The following is a 17,509-nucleotide window of genomic DNA, read 5'->3' on the forward strand; positions in this document are numbered from 1 at the left end:
GAAAATGCCCTCCCCTTTAAATTAGGAAGCCAGCCCTAGGGTTTCCTGGCACGAGGGGTTACATTGTGGTGAAGAAGCCTTCTGCTGGGCACACCTGACTTTCCCTTGCTTGGTGGCTCCAGATGGGGACTGGAGGTCTTGGCTGGAAGATATATTCACTGTATGAGAGGTATGGGGTCATGCTGGGGGTGGGGGGGGAGGGGGCATTGGGTGAGAGTTTGGACTGCAGAGTACCAGAGATCTGACTGTGATGTGAAGTTGGCACCATCTAGTCTCAGAGTCTCTAAGACTCCTGCCATGATGTTAGGAGCTGGAGGCACCAGTTACAGCCATGGCACTGGGAGTACTGGTAGTGCCTATACACACCGGATCTCACCCAGCAGAGCCTGCTGGAAGCCCAACCCCATGCATGTGCATGGGAGCTGAGGGGAGTCCTGGTTGGTTCTGCACATAGGCACTGGTTTGACTTACATATATAGGGCTGAGCCCTTTCTGTGGGTGAAACCACCTGGAACCTGCTGGTGGTGATGCCCTGCCTCTCAGAGCCATCACACAGCCTGGTGCCAGGCTGGCAGGATGGTGGCCCCCTCTCGATGAGGGCGCAGCTGCTCTGGGATCCTGTTAACCCGGCTCATCTGTCCTCAGCAGGAATCGGATTAAATCGATAGGGCTAAGCCAGGTTTCAATTGGATTAAGCAGCGTCCATCTAGGGCCGGCGGCGGCTGAACTAAATGGGCTTAAAGAAGCGTCCCTTTAAAGCTGGAGTGAAGGGGAGGGGAAAATGGGGGTTCTTTGCTGCATGACGGCTTATCTTCCTGGTGGAGACGCCTGTCTGAGAGTGGTTGAGCTCTCTGGGCGGGGGGAACTGGTGACAGTCCCCAGCTTGGGCTGCTTGGAGTCTGGCTGGAGAAAAGGGAGGAGGAAATGGCTCTTGAGTTTGGATGTGACTCCTTCCTGGCATCTCTGCCTACCTCAGGGGTCTGAGTCAAGGCCAGGAGTGTTTGCTTGGAAGACTGTGCTTCCTGGATCCTTGCAGGGAGCCACCTGTGGACACCAGCTGAGGCATGGAGGCTGCTGAGTGTGCTCCACGGAGCTGGGCCTGGTGGACTTCTGTGCCATGGTAGAGGCGTACTAGGTAGCTGGTGCTTATCTCCAGGGCCTCTTCTCCAGTGCTTTTGTGCCTCCCCAAGGGGGTAGAATCCCGTTTTGCCTTGCAGATTGCTCCAGGGGCCTGGACTGTTGAGTGGGGCATGTAACGGGGACTGCAGCGCTGAGCATGGGGAAATCATAGAGCTCTCCCCCCAGGTGGGACTGGGGATGGGATAGGCAGCAGTGAGCCTCCTTGTGGGACTGGGGTGGGGTGGGGGCTCTCTGTCATTGTGGGGCAGCTCCTACTGCCTCCCTTTCTCCATGAGCTGGATACTCTGGGATGGGGCAGAGGGGAACAGGGTCTTATTAAGATGCAATAATGGATTAACCCCTTGTCTGCCAGGCTCAGCTCTACCTTCCAGCCTCCTAGAATCCTGTTTCCTTGCCTTGGCGTGGAGGTACTCCCCAGTCTTGACTTCTCTACTCTTTCAGGGTCCCCCATACCATCTCTTTCATAGAATCATAGAAGATTAGGGATGGAAGGGACCTCAGGAGGTCATCTAGTCCAACCTCTTGCTCAAAGCAGGACCATCCCCAACTAGATCATCCCAGCCAGAGCTTTGTCTAGCCAGGTTTTGAAAACCTCCAAGGATGGAGATTCCATAACCTCTCTGGGTAACCTGTTCCAGTGTTTTACTACCCTCCTAGTGAGAAAATCCTTCCTAATAGCTAACCTAAACTTCCCTTGCTGCAACTTGAGACCATTGCTCCTTTTTCTGTCATCTGCCACCACTGAGAACAGTCCAGCTCCATCCTCTTTTAAAACCCCCTTCAGGTAGTTGAAGGCTGCTATTAAATCCCCCCTAAGTCTTCTTTTCTCAGACTAAATAAGAACAGTTTCCTCACCCTCTCCTCATAAGTCATGTCTTCTAGCCCCCCACCATTTTGTTGCCCTCTGCTGGACTCTCTCCAATGTATCCACATCCTTTCATTAATGGGGGGCACAAAACTGAACACGTACTCCAGATGTGGCCTCACCAGTGCTGAATAGATGGGAGTAATCACTTCCCTTGACCTGCTGGCAGATCTCCTACCAATACAGCTCAGTATGCCATTAGCAGTCTTGGCAACAAGGGCACACTGCTGGCTCATATTCAGCTTATTGTCCACTGTAACCCCAAGTCCTTTTCTGCAGAGCTGCTGCCCAGCAAGTCAGTCCCCAGTCTGTACTGGTGTATGGGATTGTTCTGTCCTAAGCACAGGACTTTGCACTTGTCCTTGTTAAACCACATGTGATTTCTTTTGGCGCAATCCTCCAATTTGTCTAGGTCACTCTGAATCCTAGCCCTAGCCTCCAGTGTATCTACTACTCCCCCAGCTTGGTGTCATTAGCAAACTTGCTGAGGGTGTATTCTATGCCATCATCCAGGTCGTTGATGAAGACATTGAACAAAATTGGGCCTAGGACCGACCCCTGGGGCACTCCACTTGATACCAGCTGCCAACTAGACATTGAGCCATTGACTACCACTCTTTGAGACCAATGGGCCAGCCAGTTTTCTGGTCACCCTACAGTCCATTTATCCAGCCCGTATTTCTTTCCATATTTCCATACTTTCCTTCACTCCTGGACCAGATGAGGCAGTCACCCCCAAGCCCTGCCCCTGACCCCAGGGCCCTCTTTGTGCTGGGACAGGAGCACTCTTGAGGAAGCTGTAGCTTGGGACCAGGGTCCTCTCCTGCTGCTGGGTCCCTCAGGTGACCCCCCCGCCCACCCCCAGTCACCTGCAGGGTTGGTATTGGGTCACAGAGGGGATGATCCCATCCCCAGCACCCCTGGGGTGTATGGGCAGTGCCAGCAGCAGGAGACTAGCTCTTCTCCAGCGTGTTGACATTAGTTTTCTCAGACAGTTGATGAACTCTGTGTGTAGATAGATGCCTGTCTGCTGCTCAGTTGTGGCTATGCCCAGCACATTGTGACAATGGCTTGCTGTTGGCTGGCTCCTGTACAGTACCTGTGGAGAGGCTTGTAAACTTGAGGGTGGATGCTGAGCATGGTGTTGCCATTGGAAGGTGGCTCTTGTTCAGTGCGTTTTGGGGGGGGGGGGGAGGTTGTCAGTGCAGGGTTTCTGCTGCATGCTGCGTGTGCCTGGCAATTGCTGTGCACTGCATGTGGCGGTGGTATAGTGGTTACTGTAGCATGACTGTGGTACCTTATTTAGGGGATGGTTATGGCTGTTTTCTGTATTGGTGGGACACAGTTATTGTACTGCTGTAAATTGGGCAGGGGGATGGTTGTGAGTACGCTGTGATGTGGGGGATGATTGCTGTAGCACAGCTGCTAGACACAGTGAGAAGCAGGATGGTTGTTACTATAGCACTGCTGCTAGAAACTGCGTGTGTGGGCACTGTGGTTAGTGTAAAGTGGCTGCCGTACACTGTGCAGAGACAATTGGTGCTGTAACATTTCAGGTCTGTTCCATGTTGGGGGAGGGTTCTTGCTGTATCATGGACGGGGGAGTGGCGATGCCTGTAGTGTGGCTGCTATATACACTGTGAAGAGCGGGACAGGTGTTACTATAGATTGCTGCTATAAATGGTGTGTTTGGGCTTTGTGGTTACTGTAGCCTAGCTGCTGTATGCTGTGTAGGGGATGGTTGTTACTATAGTCTGGTGTGGGGACTGTGGTTACTGTAGTCTGGCTGCTGTACACTGTGTAGGGGGTGGTTGTTGCTGTAGTCTGGGTGTGGGGACTGCAGTTACTGTAGCCTGGTTGCTGTATGCTGCATGTGGGGATGGTTGTTACTGAATCACTGTGGTTGTACACCCTGTGTGGGGATGATTGTTGCTGTAGCTGGTGTATGGGCACCATGGTTACTGTTACCTGGCTTCTAGTCAGTGTGTGTAGGGATGTTTGTTGTAATAACTGTGTATGAGGGTGGCTGTATTTTTCAGGTTGCTGTGTGAGGGGATGGTCATTTTAGGAAGGCTGTTGGCAAATGTTGTGTGTGGGGACAATGTTATTGGAAGATTGCTGTTATATGCTCTGTGGAGAAAACAGTCACTTCTAGAAGATTGCTGAGGACACTGTATGGGGATTGTTAGGGTGACCACATTTGGATCTTGGGGAACACTGGGTGTGGAGCTGAATAAAGGCTTTTTCCTGTGTCTCAGCAAAAGATGCTGGTCACAAGGCAGGATGATATATTAAAAGTAACTAACTTTGCAAATGCTTAAGCAGTTTCCTAGCAAAAGGATAGTGTGCAAGGTGCATGATATGTTGTGTAAGAACAGGATACAGACCACCAGCTATCATCAGGAGATAAAGCAGAAAGAAGTAAGACCTTGGAGATGAAGGAGGAGTCAGCAAAGAACCAGAAAGAACCAGCAAGAAACCACAATTGACCAGGAGAAGACAGGGTCAAAGTCTTATGCATGCACTCTTAGCAAAGAGGCATGTAGATGAATGAAATGCATAGGCAATACCATGCTAATGAAGCAAACAGTAAACAGTGGCGGAGCTTGAGATGGGAGGAGAAATGGGTGGAACTGAAGGAGGGACATAGGCAGAGTGACTGTTAATAAGCTTGAATCAAGGTGTATAAAATGTGAAAAGAACTATTGTTCACTGCGCGTCCCTGGTTTGTTGTTTTTTTTGGGACCTGGCCCGAAGCTGTCTCCATTCTGAATAAAGCTGTTGCGAGCAATGTGTGCTGGTGTTTGCACCCTGCCTGCTCTGGCTAATAAGTAACAGGATCCATGAGCAACTGGATTGTCGTCTCCCTAGCTCATGGGCACTGCAAGGAGTTGGGGTCTAACAGGGATGATGAAGGCTGTAGGACAACTTCCACATACTGTGGGTGGTGATGATTGTTCCCATATGTTCTGTACATGGGGGTAGTTGTGACTCTATGTTTTTTTCTCTGCACTGTTTATGGATATGTTTCTTAGTGTTAGAAGGCTGTTATACCCTGTGTGTGGGGATGGTGGTTGTTCCACACTTGTGTTGGCTTGTGTTCTCTCCTGTCTGGTGGGACTATTACAGAAGGCTTATTGCCATGGGTTGTGTGTGCAGATGGGAAGCAGGTTAGGTAGTGACTGTTGACATTATGGTTGATGGTTCATTATAGGGGAATCTATAGGCAATGTTGGCATTTTTAAAGCATAGGGATGAGGCAAAGCAGAGGGAACCAGTGGTTGTTGAGTTCTTGCTATAGGATGTTCTGGATGGACGGGCACGTTTGGGGACCTGTGACATGGGAGTTTCTCATAGGGCATATCATTTTGGCCTGGGGGGGGGGGGGGCCCTAGGGGGACTGTGCTTTGGGGATTCACATAGAGCATGTTGTTAGGAGAAGGGACAGTGGTATGTGGCGGTTCAGGGTGGGGCGCTCCCTTCAGCAGTTCAGTGAGGGAGTTCCTTATGGACGACAGTATTTATGGCTGGGAATGAGGGATCCTTTGGGGACAGCAGTTTCTGGTGTCTTTGCAGTGGCATTTCTGTTGGGGAGAAGGTCTTTGGTGTTGGGGAAGGGGGGAAGTTGTAGAGAAAACTGGTATTTGGCCATGGGGAATTGAGTAGGGGGTTAGGGTGTCAGGAGAACTGGTGAGGTGACTAGAGGAGACAGCCATGCCAATGTAAGAATTTTGGGTGGGATGGCAGCATTTCAGGATCTGGAATGGGGACAGGAATGCTCAAGGGGACTAGCAGCATTTGAGGATACAGGGTTGCAAGTTCTTTTGGGGATGGTAGTACCCAGTTTGGGATCCTGTAGGGGACAGCTATATCAGGGCAGGATGGCAGCATTAGGGCTCCAGGGGCTTATAGGGGTGGTCCTGTTGCGGTTCTCTGTGTGGTGGGGAGTTAGTGAAGGGATCACCGTGGGTATTGGAGGGATGGGCTAGAGGGGGCTCTGGGCCTCCTTCTGTCCATGTCACTGGTGATCTCCCAGGTCCTCCTGCCAGGCTGGCTGCAGTGGGGGTTGCTCCAGACTTGACTTTTTGGGCAACAGCCAATTGTGTCTCAACTCCGTGCAGCTGCTGATGTAGGCCAGACTCCCCATGGGAAGCCCTCTTCCCACTTAAATGTGAGGCTTTGCTGCTCCAAGGCTGTGGGTCCTTGTTTCCCATGGCTGGGCCTAGACCCCTAGTACTCATTCCCAACCCCACCTCTGCCCCCAATGTTGTACCATGGCAGCGAGTCTCCCAGACTGCCAGGGTGTAGTAAGTCTCATTCAGTTCTCCATTGGCATCATGCCAGTATCCCCACCTCTCTACTAGGTGGAGAAGCCAGGCAGATGTGTACCACCTGCTATACCCCATACCATTTCTATGATCTGGGTGTGGCAGGTTACAGGGTCATCTTGCCCCCACTGGAAGGTAGCAATTCCCATGGCTGTCTGCACACTGCATAGGGGCTTTCCAAAACCCTGTGCCCATCTCCATTCACTGATCTGCAGCTTCCCCCTGGAGCTAAGAGGCTCAGGGCTCAGACAGGGTGTCAGCAGCAGTGCTTGGTACCATGATTGGCTGGTCTCCATTTGAGTGGGAATGGCTCTGTCATGGCAAAGGGAGGTGGTGACCTCCCTCCAGTGTCATCTTGGAAACACAATCATGGTGGGAACATTTGGACCTTAGGACATTTGCATGCTCAGGCTTGTCCTAAGGTGGAGTGTAGGAAGTACAACCTGTACCTGGGCAGGGGATTCACAAGAAATGGGAGAGGGGCTCAGGGTTCTGAGGCCATGGTTTGGGGCAGATGCTTTGTTTGGGGGCCTATGGAAACCATACTTGAGGGAGAAATGGTTGTGTTTCCCACAATGTGTGGAGGGAAAGGCACAGGTGTCTGAGGAGAAGCTTACTGTGGAGATATATCTGGAGATGTGTCCCTTCTTCAGGGGAAGGTGGGAGGGCAGCTGGTGGTGGGGTGGGGAGGCAGCCTGAGCTGGGGCATCATGATGCTACCTCAGGACCCCTGCTAACCCCTGATCTTACTGCCTCCTGGCTTAGCTTTTAAGAGATTCAGCCCTGCATCCCACCATGCTGCCCCCCTTCCCCAACCAGGGCAGTTTGGGATAGAGGCAGGAAGTGAACTTGAGCTCCCATGGGTTGAGTCATTGGAGTGCATGGGGCACTTGGTGCATAGGGAGCTAACCCTAGGGGGACAGTTGCCATGTCCTGGCAAGGATACCTATTGGTGTCTCCCCCCTTGGGGATGGCCCTGTGTCCTGGCATTGGTGCTCACTGGTTTCTCCCTCTCTGTCCTTGTGTCTCAGTGTCTAGGGATTTGAGCACCCACCCAGAGGAGGATTCGCCCACTGAAGCATGAGCGTTGGACATGGCTGCCCCCCGCTGCTGCTCCCAGAGGGGGCCGCTGGCTCCCAGTGCCTGTAGGATGCTTTGGAAGCAGGGCTTGCTGCTGGCACTGTGGCTGCCCTCGCTGGCACTGGCTGGGACCTCGCCCACCTCGTGCCCAGCTGCCTGCTCCTGCAGCAACCAGGCCAGCCGTGTCATCTGCACACGCCGGGAGCTGGTCGAGGTGCCGGAGAGCATCTCCATCAACACACGGTACCTCAACCTTCAGGAGAACAACATCCAGGTTATCAAGACTGACACCTTCAAGCATCTGCGGCACCTGGAGATCCTGCAGCTGAGTAAGAACCTGATCCGTAAGATCGAGGTGGGCGCCTTCAATGGGCTGCCCAACCTCAACACCCTGGAGCTGTTTGACAACCGTCTGACCACGGTACCCACACAGGCCTTTGAGTACCTCTCCAAGCTGCGGGAGCTCTGGCTGCGCAACAATCCCATTGAGAGCATCCCATCCTACGCCTTCAACCGTGTGCCCTCGCTGCGTCGCCTGGACCTGGGTGAGCTCAAGAAGCTGGAGTACATTTCAGAGGCGGCCTTCGAGGGGCTGGTGAACCTGCGCTACCTGAACTTGGGCATGTGCAACCTCAAGGACATCCCCAACCTGACGGCGCTGGTGCGCCTGGAAGAGCTGGAGCTCTCGGGGAACCGGTTGGACATGATTCGCCCGGGCTCCTTCCAAGGCCTCACCAGCCTGCGCAAGCTGTGGCTCATGCATGCCCAGGTGGCCACCATTGAACGCAATGCCTTCGATGACCTCAAGTCGCTGGAGGAGCTCAACCTGTCCCACAACAACCTCATGTCGCTGCCCCATGACCTCTTCACCCCCCTGCACCGGCTGGAGCGGGTGCACCTCAATCACAACCCCTGGCACTGCAACTGCGATGTATTGTGGCTCAGCTGGTGGCTGAAGGAGACGGTGCCCAACAACACCACCTGCTGTGCCCGCTGCCATGCCCCACCCAGCCTCAAGGGGCGCTACATTGGCGAGCTGGACCAGAGCCACTTCACCTGCTATGCCCCTGTCATCGTGGAGCCGCCCACTGACCTCAATGTGACGGAAGGCATGGCGGCTGAGCTGAAGTGCCGGACGGGCACCTCCATGACCTCAGTCAACTGGCTGACGCCCAATGGGACACTGATGACACACGGCTCATACCGGGTACGGATCTCAGTGCTGCATGATGGGACCCTCAACTTCACCAATGTGACAGTGCAGGACACGGGTCAATACACCTGCATGGTGACCAACTCGGCTGGCAACACCACCGCCTCAGCCACACTGAATGTCTCAGCTGTGGACCCAGCCACCACTGGCTACACTTACTTCACCACGGTGACAGTGGAGACCATGGAGACAACGCAGGAGGACACTGTGCCAACCAAAAAGGAGCCAGGCCCCACGCCCAGCTGGGAGATGACCTACTCCACCACCTCGCTGACACCCCGCTCCACCCGCTCCACGGAGAAGCCTTTCACCGTGCCCATCACCGTGGTGACTGAGAATGGCATGAAGGACCTGGACGATGTGATGAAGACGACCAAGATCATCATTGGGTGCTTCGTGGCCATCACTTTCATGGCGGCCGTGATGCTTATCGTCTTCTACAAGCTACGCAAGCAGCACCAGCTCCACAAGCACCATGGCCCCACTCGCACCATTGAAATCATCAATGTGGAGGACGAGCTGCCAGCTGCTGCTGGTGCCCCCGGTGACAGCCACCTGGCTTTGCCAGCCCTGGAGCACGACCACCTCAACCACTACACGGCCTTCAAAACCCACTACAATAACAATGCCGGTGCCCTGAACTGTTCTAAGAACCCCCTGCTGAACTCCATCCACGAACCTCTGCTGTTCAAGAGCAGCTCAAAGGAAAACGTGCAAGAGACGCAGATCTGAGGGGCAGGGGCGCCCCTCCCTGCTGCCTTGGTCCCCACAGAGCTCCCCTTCCCCACCCCTGCCCTCGCTGCCCGGGAAGGGAGGGGAGCGGAGAAATTTCCCCCCTGGGGGAGGTGGAGCCCCCCAACCCTCCCACAACAGATTGGCTCGAGCTGGACACCACGACTTGCCCCTCAGGCCCCTCCCAGGCACCCAGACACCCTCTCGTTACCTTCCCTGCCTGCTCCAGGGACCTCCTGCCCTGTCATCAAGTCTCCTCTGTTACCTGTGGGACCCTTCTTGCACCTGCCTAAATAAGGGTCCTCATCTGCCTATCCCTGTGTCCTGGCCTCCCTTGCTCCCTCCCTGCTTGCCTGACGATCCCACTACTTCCCCATACAAGATCCATTCCCTAACCCCAATTCCATCCTGCCTACCCCTCTCTTCTCAGCCAGGAGCCCCTTCTTCCCTCCCTGTCCAACCAGGTGGTCTCCATGTCCACGGGAGGCTCCCTCTTGGCCATATTCCCCTTGCCCCAATCCAAGACTCCCCTATCCCCTCCTGGTCTGAGACCCACCCCACTCATCCCACACTGTTCCTGTCCTCCTGTCCTCTAGTTTAGCCCTGTTTTAAATTTGCAGCTTCCTCCATACAAAAATCACCATGATGTCTACTGCTCCCTCCCCTACCAGCCAATCCCACCTCACCATCAAGACCAGGAAGTCCCCTCACCCTATGCTCCCTCTCTCCCCACAACCTCTTTAAACTGGAGACTTTTTGATACCCCTGGGCTTCAGCCCATCCTGATTTACCTGCCAGATTATTAAAAAAAAAAAAAAAAAAAGGAAAAAAAAAAAGGAAAAACAACACAACAACAAAAGGAAATGAGGAGAAGATGCCCTAGAATCCTTCAGCACTTCACATTCTTTTCTTTTGGTTTTGGTTTCTAGTCGTGGGATTGAGCGAAACGAGGAAGGAAACAAAACAAACATGTGAGAGGGGAAAAAAAACGCCAAGAGATTTCCTATTTTGTGGTAGCGGCTCTTGGGTCTAGATTCTGTTTTCAGCCCTGGGCTGGGAGGACAAGGTGCCCGCCCTTGAGAGTGGCCTGAGGCCTGGGCCGTGGGGTTTTTTATGACTATGGGACTTGAGGCGCCGCGGCCCCTGCTCCCCGCGCAGAGACGCAGAGCAGAGGTATTTTTTAATTTGTAATAATCTTGGGGGGGGGGGGGGGGGAGGAGGGCAGGGGGTTGGGGTTTGCACGGGGCCGGAGTTGGCAGCTACTGCTCTCCGGGCCCCCCCGAGCCTGTGATCCCAACCATTTCTGGGTCTCGTCCGAGTTTCCTATTTTAATAAAATCCATAAAGGTGTTTACAACCCTCCCATGGGAGCTTCTTTGTTAGAGGCAGGGGGGAGGGTTGGCATGGAGCAGGAGTGTGCCAAAGTTACCTGTGGTCACCCACGCATGTGTGTGTGAGTACAGGAAATGCTCATGTGCGCACTGGCTGTGTGTACACACAGGTAATGCTCACATGGATACAGACAATGTGTGTGCACACAGGAAATGTGCCCCTGGAACACGAGGCACGAGCATGCAGGAAATATTTACATGTATACACTGTGTGCATGCATGCAGGACACACATGTACACCTAGTACAAGGAACGTATGCTCAGGAAGTGGTCACAGGCACACACAGTATCTGTGTGTGCACACAAGAAACGTGCATACCCAGCACAAGGAACATGTACCCACAGGAAATGCTCACATGCACACACAGCACATGTTCCACATGCATACATGAGGGTGCATGTACACACAAAGGAGACTTATGCACACATGGCATGCTCATACACAGGGAGCTCACCACACATGTACAAGCACACAAAGAAAACACCCTCTCCATACAGACACCTCAGAGATGTATGAAGACCTGATTGTATGCTTCTGCTCAGGGACCTTACTAAGTTTTCATACCAGTGCAAATGACACACACAGCAGGCACCACTCAGATGTACCCACAACATTCCCATATACACAGACAGACTACACATACCCTGCTGACACACACAAATGCACAGGGATAGTCACACCCGCATAGTTGCACCATGCTGCCATACAGACACACAAATGCGTTCCTCCCCAGAGAACACCTGCACCATGCTCATAGTCCCCCCGCCCCATGCACACACGTGGAGATGTGCAGATGCATGCACACGCACATGCACACAGGCATGCTTCCCCGCCAGAGAATACCCACACCATGCTCACACCCCACACCTCTGCATCATGCTCATGCACACATGGATGTGTGCGCGCATGTGCGCGCACACACACACACACGCACACACAGAGGCATGCTCCCCCCAGAGGACACTTGCACCATACTTCTTTCCCCACCTGCATCATGCTCACACACAGAGATGTGTAGACACATGCACGCACATGTTCACATATGCTCCCAACACAGAGCATGCCTCCTGTGCAGCCCATCTGTGGGGAGGTAGTATGGGTACAACCAGAATGGGGTAACTAGGTCAGACCATGCCCTTCAAAAATTCCCACCCCTGCGTGGCCTTGCCCCTTCCCTTCAGCAGACCGAGCAGCAGAAGGCAGTGTGTCCCTCAGAGCTTGGGGAGTTCTGCTAAGTCTCAGTGTTACTTCCCAGCTCCTGGCCAGCTTCATCTGCAGCTCCTGGACACCAACGTGGATCTTTGGCTTGCCCTTTGGACTGTGGTTCTGGCTCAGATCCCTCTTGGTAACTTTGCTCTAACCATTTCTCCAGATTGCCTGCAGTTCAGCCATGACACTGTGATACATCCACACTGCACTCCAGCACAGAGGCACGCAGACCCCCACACTCAACCATGCTATGTTGACATGAGCACAAACACATGCGTGTGCCCACACACTGACATGCACAAAAGAGGACAGACCATGCATGACATATACAACCTGTGGACATGCCTGGGGGTGTGTGCAGACAATCACACACACAGACCACACTTGCACCCCAGAACATGCACCATGCTGACACATGCAAGTATGGTCACACAGCACTGTTGCACACCCATAGCACTTGTTCTGCTTGTCTAGTGGCTGTGCACACCTAGCATGTAGTCCACACGTGCACCCACACACACAAGCCTGCAGTAGGAATAACCTATCTCTTGGGTCAGGGGGAAAGTCTCCTCCCCACAAGGTAGGAGTCATCTACCTTGATGCCTGGCAGGTGGAGGGGCTTGTTTCTGGCTCAGCTGTCTTTTGGAGGGGAGGTCCTGGTGTATGGGAGGACTGGATGGAGGAGCCCCTGTATGGAAGCAAAACAACTGTGAGGTGCCAATGTAGGTGGGGGGGAGGGGCACAGGGAGTGGCATGGAAGGCGGGGAGCAGAGGATGTGGGGGGAATGAAGCAGAGCTGGGGGTGACTGATATGGTGGGTTGACTGTGCTGTGTCTGGTGGAAGGGGTCAGAAGGCAGGGGAGATAGGTCACTGTGCTTCATCAGAAGTGAGTGATACTGCGGTCACTGTGACAGATCACAAGGGTGGAGTCAGACTGGCTGGAGGGGCAAAGAAGGAGCAGCAGCACCAGGGCTAGGAGTCTGTTATGTGTGTGCATGTGTGTGTGAATTGTGCATAAGAGGATGCATGCTTGGGAGGGTGTAAGTGTTCCTGAATTGTGTGTGCAAGATAAATGTATTTCAATTCTTTGTGCAAAGGGTGCATGCTTGGGAGGGTGTGAATATGTCCCAGTTGAGTTTGGGAGGGTGCGAGTGTGCATTACCTGGCATGGTGCACACTTCTGTGCATGGAGATGAGTTGGGCAGGGATGCAGAGGTGTGTATGCATGGGTGCATGTGCTTGGTGGGAGGCAGGTATGGGCGTGTGAATGTACATATCCGTACACATATGCACGTGTATGTGCATGGGCACAGGTGCTGGAGTGCGTGTGCAGTATTGCAGGTGTGAATGCTTGTGCTAGGCATGTGACCTTGGCCAGCCTGAGGGTTGTGGGTGCTGCCTGCCCCCAGGGCACCATGCTGATCACTGGTCAGGTTGCAAGGCTGGCACTGGGCCGGGATGGTGAGATCAGTATTCATTGTGTTAGGGAAGCAGTGGTGGGCTTTGCTGTTACCCTGGTTGCTTCCCAGATTGGGTCCCCTGTTGGCTGGGCGTTGCTCATACCCTAATTTCCCCCTTATCTAAAGGGGCTCGGTGCCCACCATGGGGACTGGACTGCCCCCTGTGTGGGAGTCTATGCCTGCTGTGGGGCCTACATTCACCCCAGGCTCTGTGCTACCCTCTGGCTCCTTGTCTCAGGCTTGGTTGCCTGTGGTAACACTTCCCTCCTCCCCTGCCAAGGGTGATGCTCCAAGGTCAGACAAGAGAGTAATTAGAGCTGATAAAGGTGATTAACAAAGCAACACGGAAGGAAGGGATGTCACCGTGCCCATCGGCTGGAGTTGCCCAAGGTGACGCAGGGAGATGCGGCAGAGCAGAGAGAAAACCCAGGCATCCTGGCTCCCAGCCCCGCTGCTTTAGCTCATTAGACCCCACTCCCCCTTTAGACCTGGGATAGAACCCAGGAGTCCTGGTTCCTAGGCCCCCTCTCTCTTGCATTCTCTAACCCACTAGATCCCGCTATCCTCCCTAAGCAGAGATAGAACCCAGGTGTCTGGGCTCTCAGGTCCTCCCTTTTTCTCTTAATCTTTCTCTCACTCTTTCTCTCACTCACTTAATCAATCCTGAGTGACAGGCCTGGGCTGTGGGAAGTGGAACTGAAAGCCCTTGGGGGACACTGGGTTATGGGGGAGTCTGTGAGGGAACACAATAACTCCAGCTTGTGTGTGTGTGTGTGTGTGTGTGTGTGTGTGAGTGGGGAGGGTTATAGGCTGAAAAGCGTGTGGCATTGCCCCCAGTGACCCTGATGTCATTGGGGGATGAGATTGTCCAATATGTCCCCAGGGAGTGAGGGACCTGGTGGTCAGATGCATTCCTGGGGGCAGCTGGAAGGGGGGTTATGGGTGGGACATGCGGCCATGGGGGCAGATGGGGGCAGGGGCGCAAGGGCCAGCCATCTGGGGCAGGGGGTATTGTCAGTGGGCCATGGAGGCAGGTGGTCCCATGGGGATCAGGAGGGGTATGGGAGACTCTGCGGGTAGAAGCTACAAGGCCATGGGGTCGGGGTTGGGGTTTCAGGATGAGAGCAGAGCTACACCCTGGGGGTCATGGGAACTAGTGGTGATACTGGGGGCCAGGGGCTCCATAGGGGTAATAGTGGGGGGACAGGCTCAGTGATGGACATGGGGCTGGCAGGTCACATTGGGTTATGGGGATGAGTTGTGAGTTATGGGGGAGGAGGGATGGTCAGTGAGTGGGGGACATGGGGATGGTGGGGGAAGTACCATGAGGTGTGGGGAGTCCTGGGGAATGGGGCAGAAAGGATCAGTGGAGGACATAGCTGTTGGGCGTGCTATGCAATTGACTTTGGGGGACATGTGTGGGGCTGGGAGTCAGGAGGGCTTGTGACTGGAGCTACCAACTCAGAGGGGTCATTGCTGTAGCCTCCTGGGGGACAGGATGGGGCATATGGGTTTGTCTGAGTAGGGGGAGAGGAAGGGTACAGGCTGGAGAGACTGACCCAACTACCCCCTTCTCCAGCTGGGACCCCTGACCCCAGTTCTCGTCCCCCCCAACCCATCAGAGACCCCTGGCCCTAACCAGGCCCCTGAGCCCCACTCTTGCCAAACCTTTCCCCCACCCTGGTTGTGCTGGGACCCCTGGACTCTGCGCCATATTTGGATGATGTCTCTGGATTCCCAGCTGAGCTGGGCAGGGAGAATCCTTCCAGCTCCAGCCCTGATCTGTATGTGGGGAGCAGTGCAGGAGCTGCCTGGGACAGGGGAAAGCTCCTGGCCCCTCTAGCCCCAGAAGGGGGTGCTGTGTGTGTGTGTCAGGGGGTTGGGGAGCTGTGGGGCAGGAGCTGGTGTGTGTGGGTGGAGGGGGCAGGGGTACTCCTGGTTTCTCCTATCTGTGTCTGTCCTGTGTGTACCCCCCTGTACACACCTCTATCTCTGTCCAGTCAGTGCTCCCCCCTGCTGGGGTTGGGGATCTTGGGGGGCAGGAGGGGGGCTAAGAGTATTATGGGATGCCCATGTGCTACAGTTCCCTTCATAGAGTCCCTAGCTTTTACCCTGATAGCAGCATCCCTCTGTCGCCATGGCGAGCTGCTGCGTTGCCATGGCTGCGTTGTTATGGAGAATCTTTCCCATACGCCACCCTCTCTGTCTCTGCCAAAGCGAGGGGGCTGGGGGGGCGGGTGGGAGGGCTGTGTGCCTGGAGCAAGGAACAGCAGCCACTCCAGGGAATTTTGCTACTGAGCATGTGGCCTGGAAAGAGGAGTTGAAGCCACAGGCTGGAGCCCTGTGCAGGCAGCCCCTGCTGCAGGGAGCATGGTGGGGTGTAGCTGGGGGTGCTCCCCTCTAGTCTCCCTGCTCCAGTGTGGCACTAGGGGGCACTGTGATGCAGGGGTGCTCTCCTTTGGCCCCACTGCCCTGGGGTGGCACCAGGGGTGCTGTGCTGTAGGGGGTGCTCTCCTTTAGCCCCACTGCCCCAGGGTGGCACTAGGGCTGGCCCCAGTGCCCCTGGGTGGGGGCTGCAGGGCCAGGGGCTCATTAGCTGCCGCCTTCATCTCTGGCCTCCTCCTGTGCCTGCAGCTTGGCACGGCGACGTGCTCCGCAGCCCCCCACCCCCACGCCAGGCTGGTGTTACGCAGTCCAGGATCTGCAGCCTCATTACGTCCGAGCTCCTCCTATTAGCATAAACCCAGCAGAGATCGAGTGAGAGAGACAGCCTTGCACGGCAGCCAGGAGCTGCCTGCAGCCTGGCAATGAGCTGTGCCGCCCTGCTCGAGACAGCGTGTTTGGAGATGGGGGGCGGGAGGCGTGGAGCCAGGACACCTGGGTTCTATTCTGGGGGCTGGGAGGGGAGCTGAGTCTAGTGGGTTAGAGCATAAGGGCTGGGAGCCAGGATGCCTGATTCTATCCCAGCTGCAGGAGGGGAATAGGGGCTGCTGGGTTAGAACAGGGAAGGCTGGGAGCCAGGACGCCTGGGTTTCATCCTGGCGGGGGGAGGGGGGAACTTCTATCCTAAATAATGACCCTTTCCCCTCTGTTTGGCTCAGATGTGACCTAAGGGCATCTTCCACCCTGAGCAGGGCCATGAACTGGCCCCTGGGAGCATGGGGAGGGGGAGGCACAAAGAGGTCCTTGTTCTGCAGCCGCTTGCTTCCAGAAGGGATTAGGTCAAAAGTGAATGAAGCCCAGTAGCCTCAGCCCAGAGCGTGGGTAGCAGGAATGGGAATTTGCTGGGGGGGATGCTGCCCTAGGCTGAGATGGCAGGGGGCTGCAGGTCAGGAGTGTGGGGGACAGCGGACTGGGGACCATAGTGACTTGATGTCTCCTGCAGGAGGATTCCCATGGCCTAATGTTTACATCCAGTTGGCAGGTCCCTGAGTGGATTCAAGCATTTCCCTTAGGGGCAGCTGGTACCGTGCTGTCCTGCAGGAAGTGATGTCTCTGGAAACTGTGACCTCTGGGCTGCCCCGGCCTTGCCAGCTATTACCCGCATGAACTGGCTCTGACCTTCTCAACTATGCTAGCTCCCAAGCTCCATGTCTGGGCATCTGAGGCCCTGGGCCCATATGGAGCATCCTTCTTGCTCTGGCAGGGGCCCTCAGGAAGGTGTTGGGAGGTAAGGAAATGGGTCAGGCTTGGCCCCATCTGGCAGCTGGTCTGGCTGGGGGCTGAGGGGTATTTGCTCCATGACCCCCTCCCCACCTAGGGCCTGTGGAGTTTAGGAGGGTTTTAAACCCTGTGGATGTTGGTTGCCCTGGTAACCCCAGTCTGGTAGTGTGAATCCTAGTTGCCCTGGCAACTCCACTGGGTTCTGTGGATCTGAGTCTCCATGGCAACACCGCGGGGCACTGCGGATGCCGTGGGTTCACTATGGCAACTCCGCTGAGTGCTGTGGATCCTGGTCACCATGGTAACTCTGCTGCAGATCCTGTTGCCATGGCAACATTGCTGCTGCTGTTGCTGCTGCTGCTGCAGATCCTCACCCCCACGGTAAAGCCAGAGGCTCCAGGTGGTAGAGAGTGTGTGTGTGTGTACA

General features: G+C 54.9%; 1 protein-coding gene across 2 annotated transcripts in view; it reads left to right on the forward strand.

The window, feature by feature from the left end:
- LRRC4B (leucine rich repeat containing 4B) overlaps positions 1-10,204 on the forward strand; it is a 31,595-nt gene extending 21,391 nt beyond the window's left edge. For both annotated transcript variants that reach the window (XM_006268833.3, XM_019486571.2), the window contains exon 2: positions 7,365-10,204. In XM_006268833.3, coding sequence (XP_006268895.2) covers positions 7,427-9,358 — 1,932 coding nt within the window. In that variant the 5' untranslated portion in view covers positions 7,365-7,426 and the 3' untranslated portion in view covers positions 9,359-10,204. The remainder of the gene's footprint in view (positions 1-7,364) is intronic.
- Positions 10,205-17,509: the final 7,305 nt, after the last annotated feature.

This window comes from Alligator mississippiensis, chromosome 5 (assembly GCF_030867095.1).
Source record: "Alligator mississippiensis isolate rAllMis1 chromosome 5, rAllMis1, whole genome shotgun sequence".
Lineage (NCBI taxonomy): Eukaryota > Metazoa > Chordata > Crocodylia > Alligatoridae > Alligator > Alligator mississippiensis.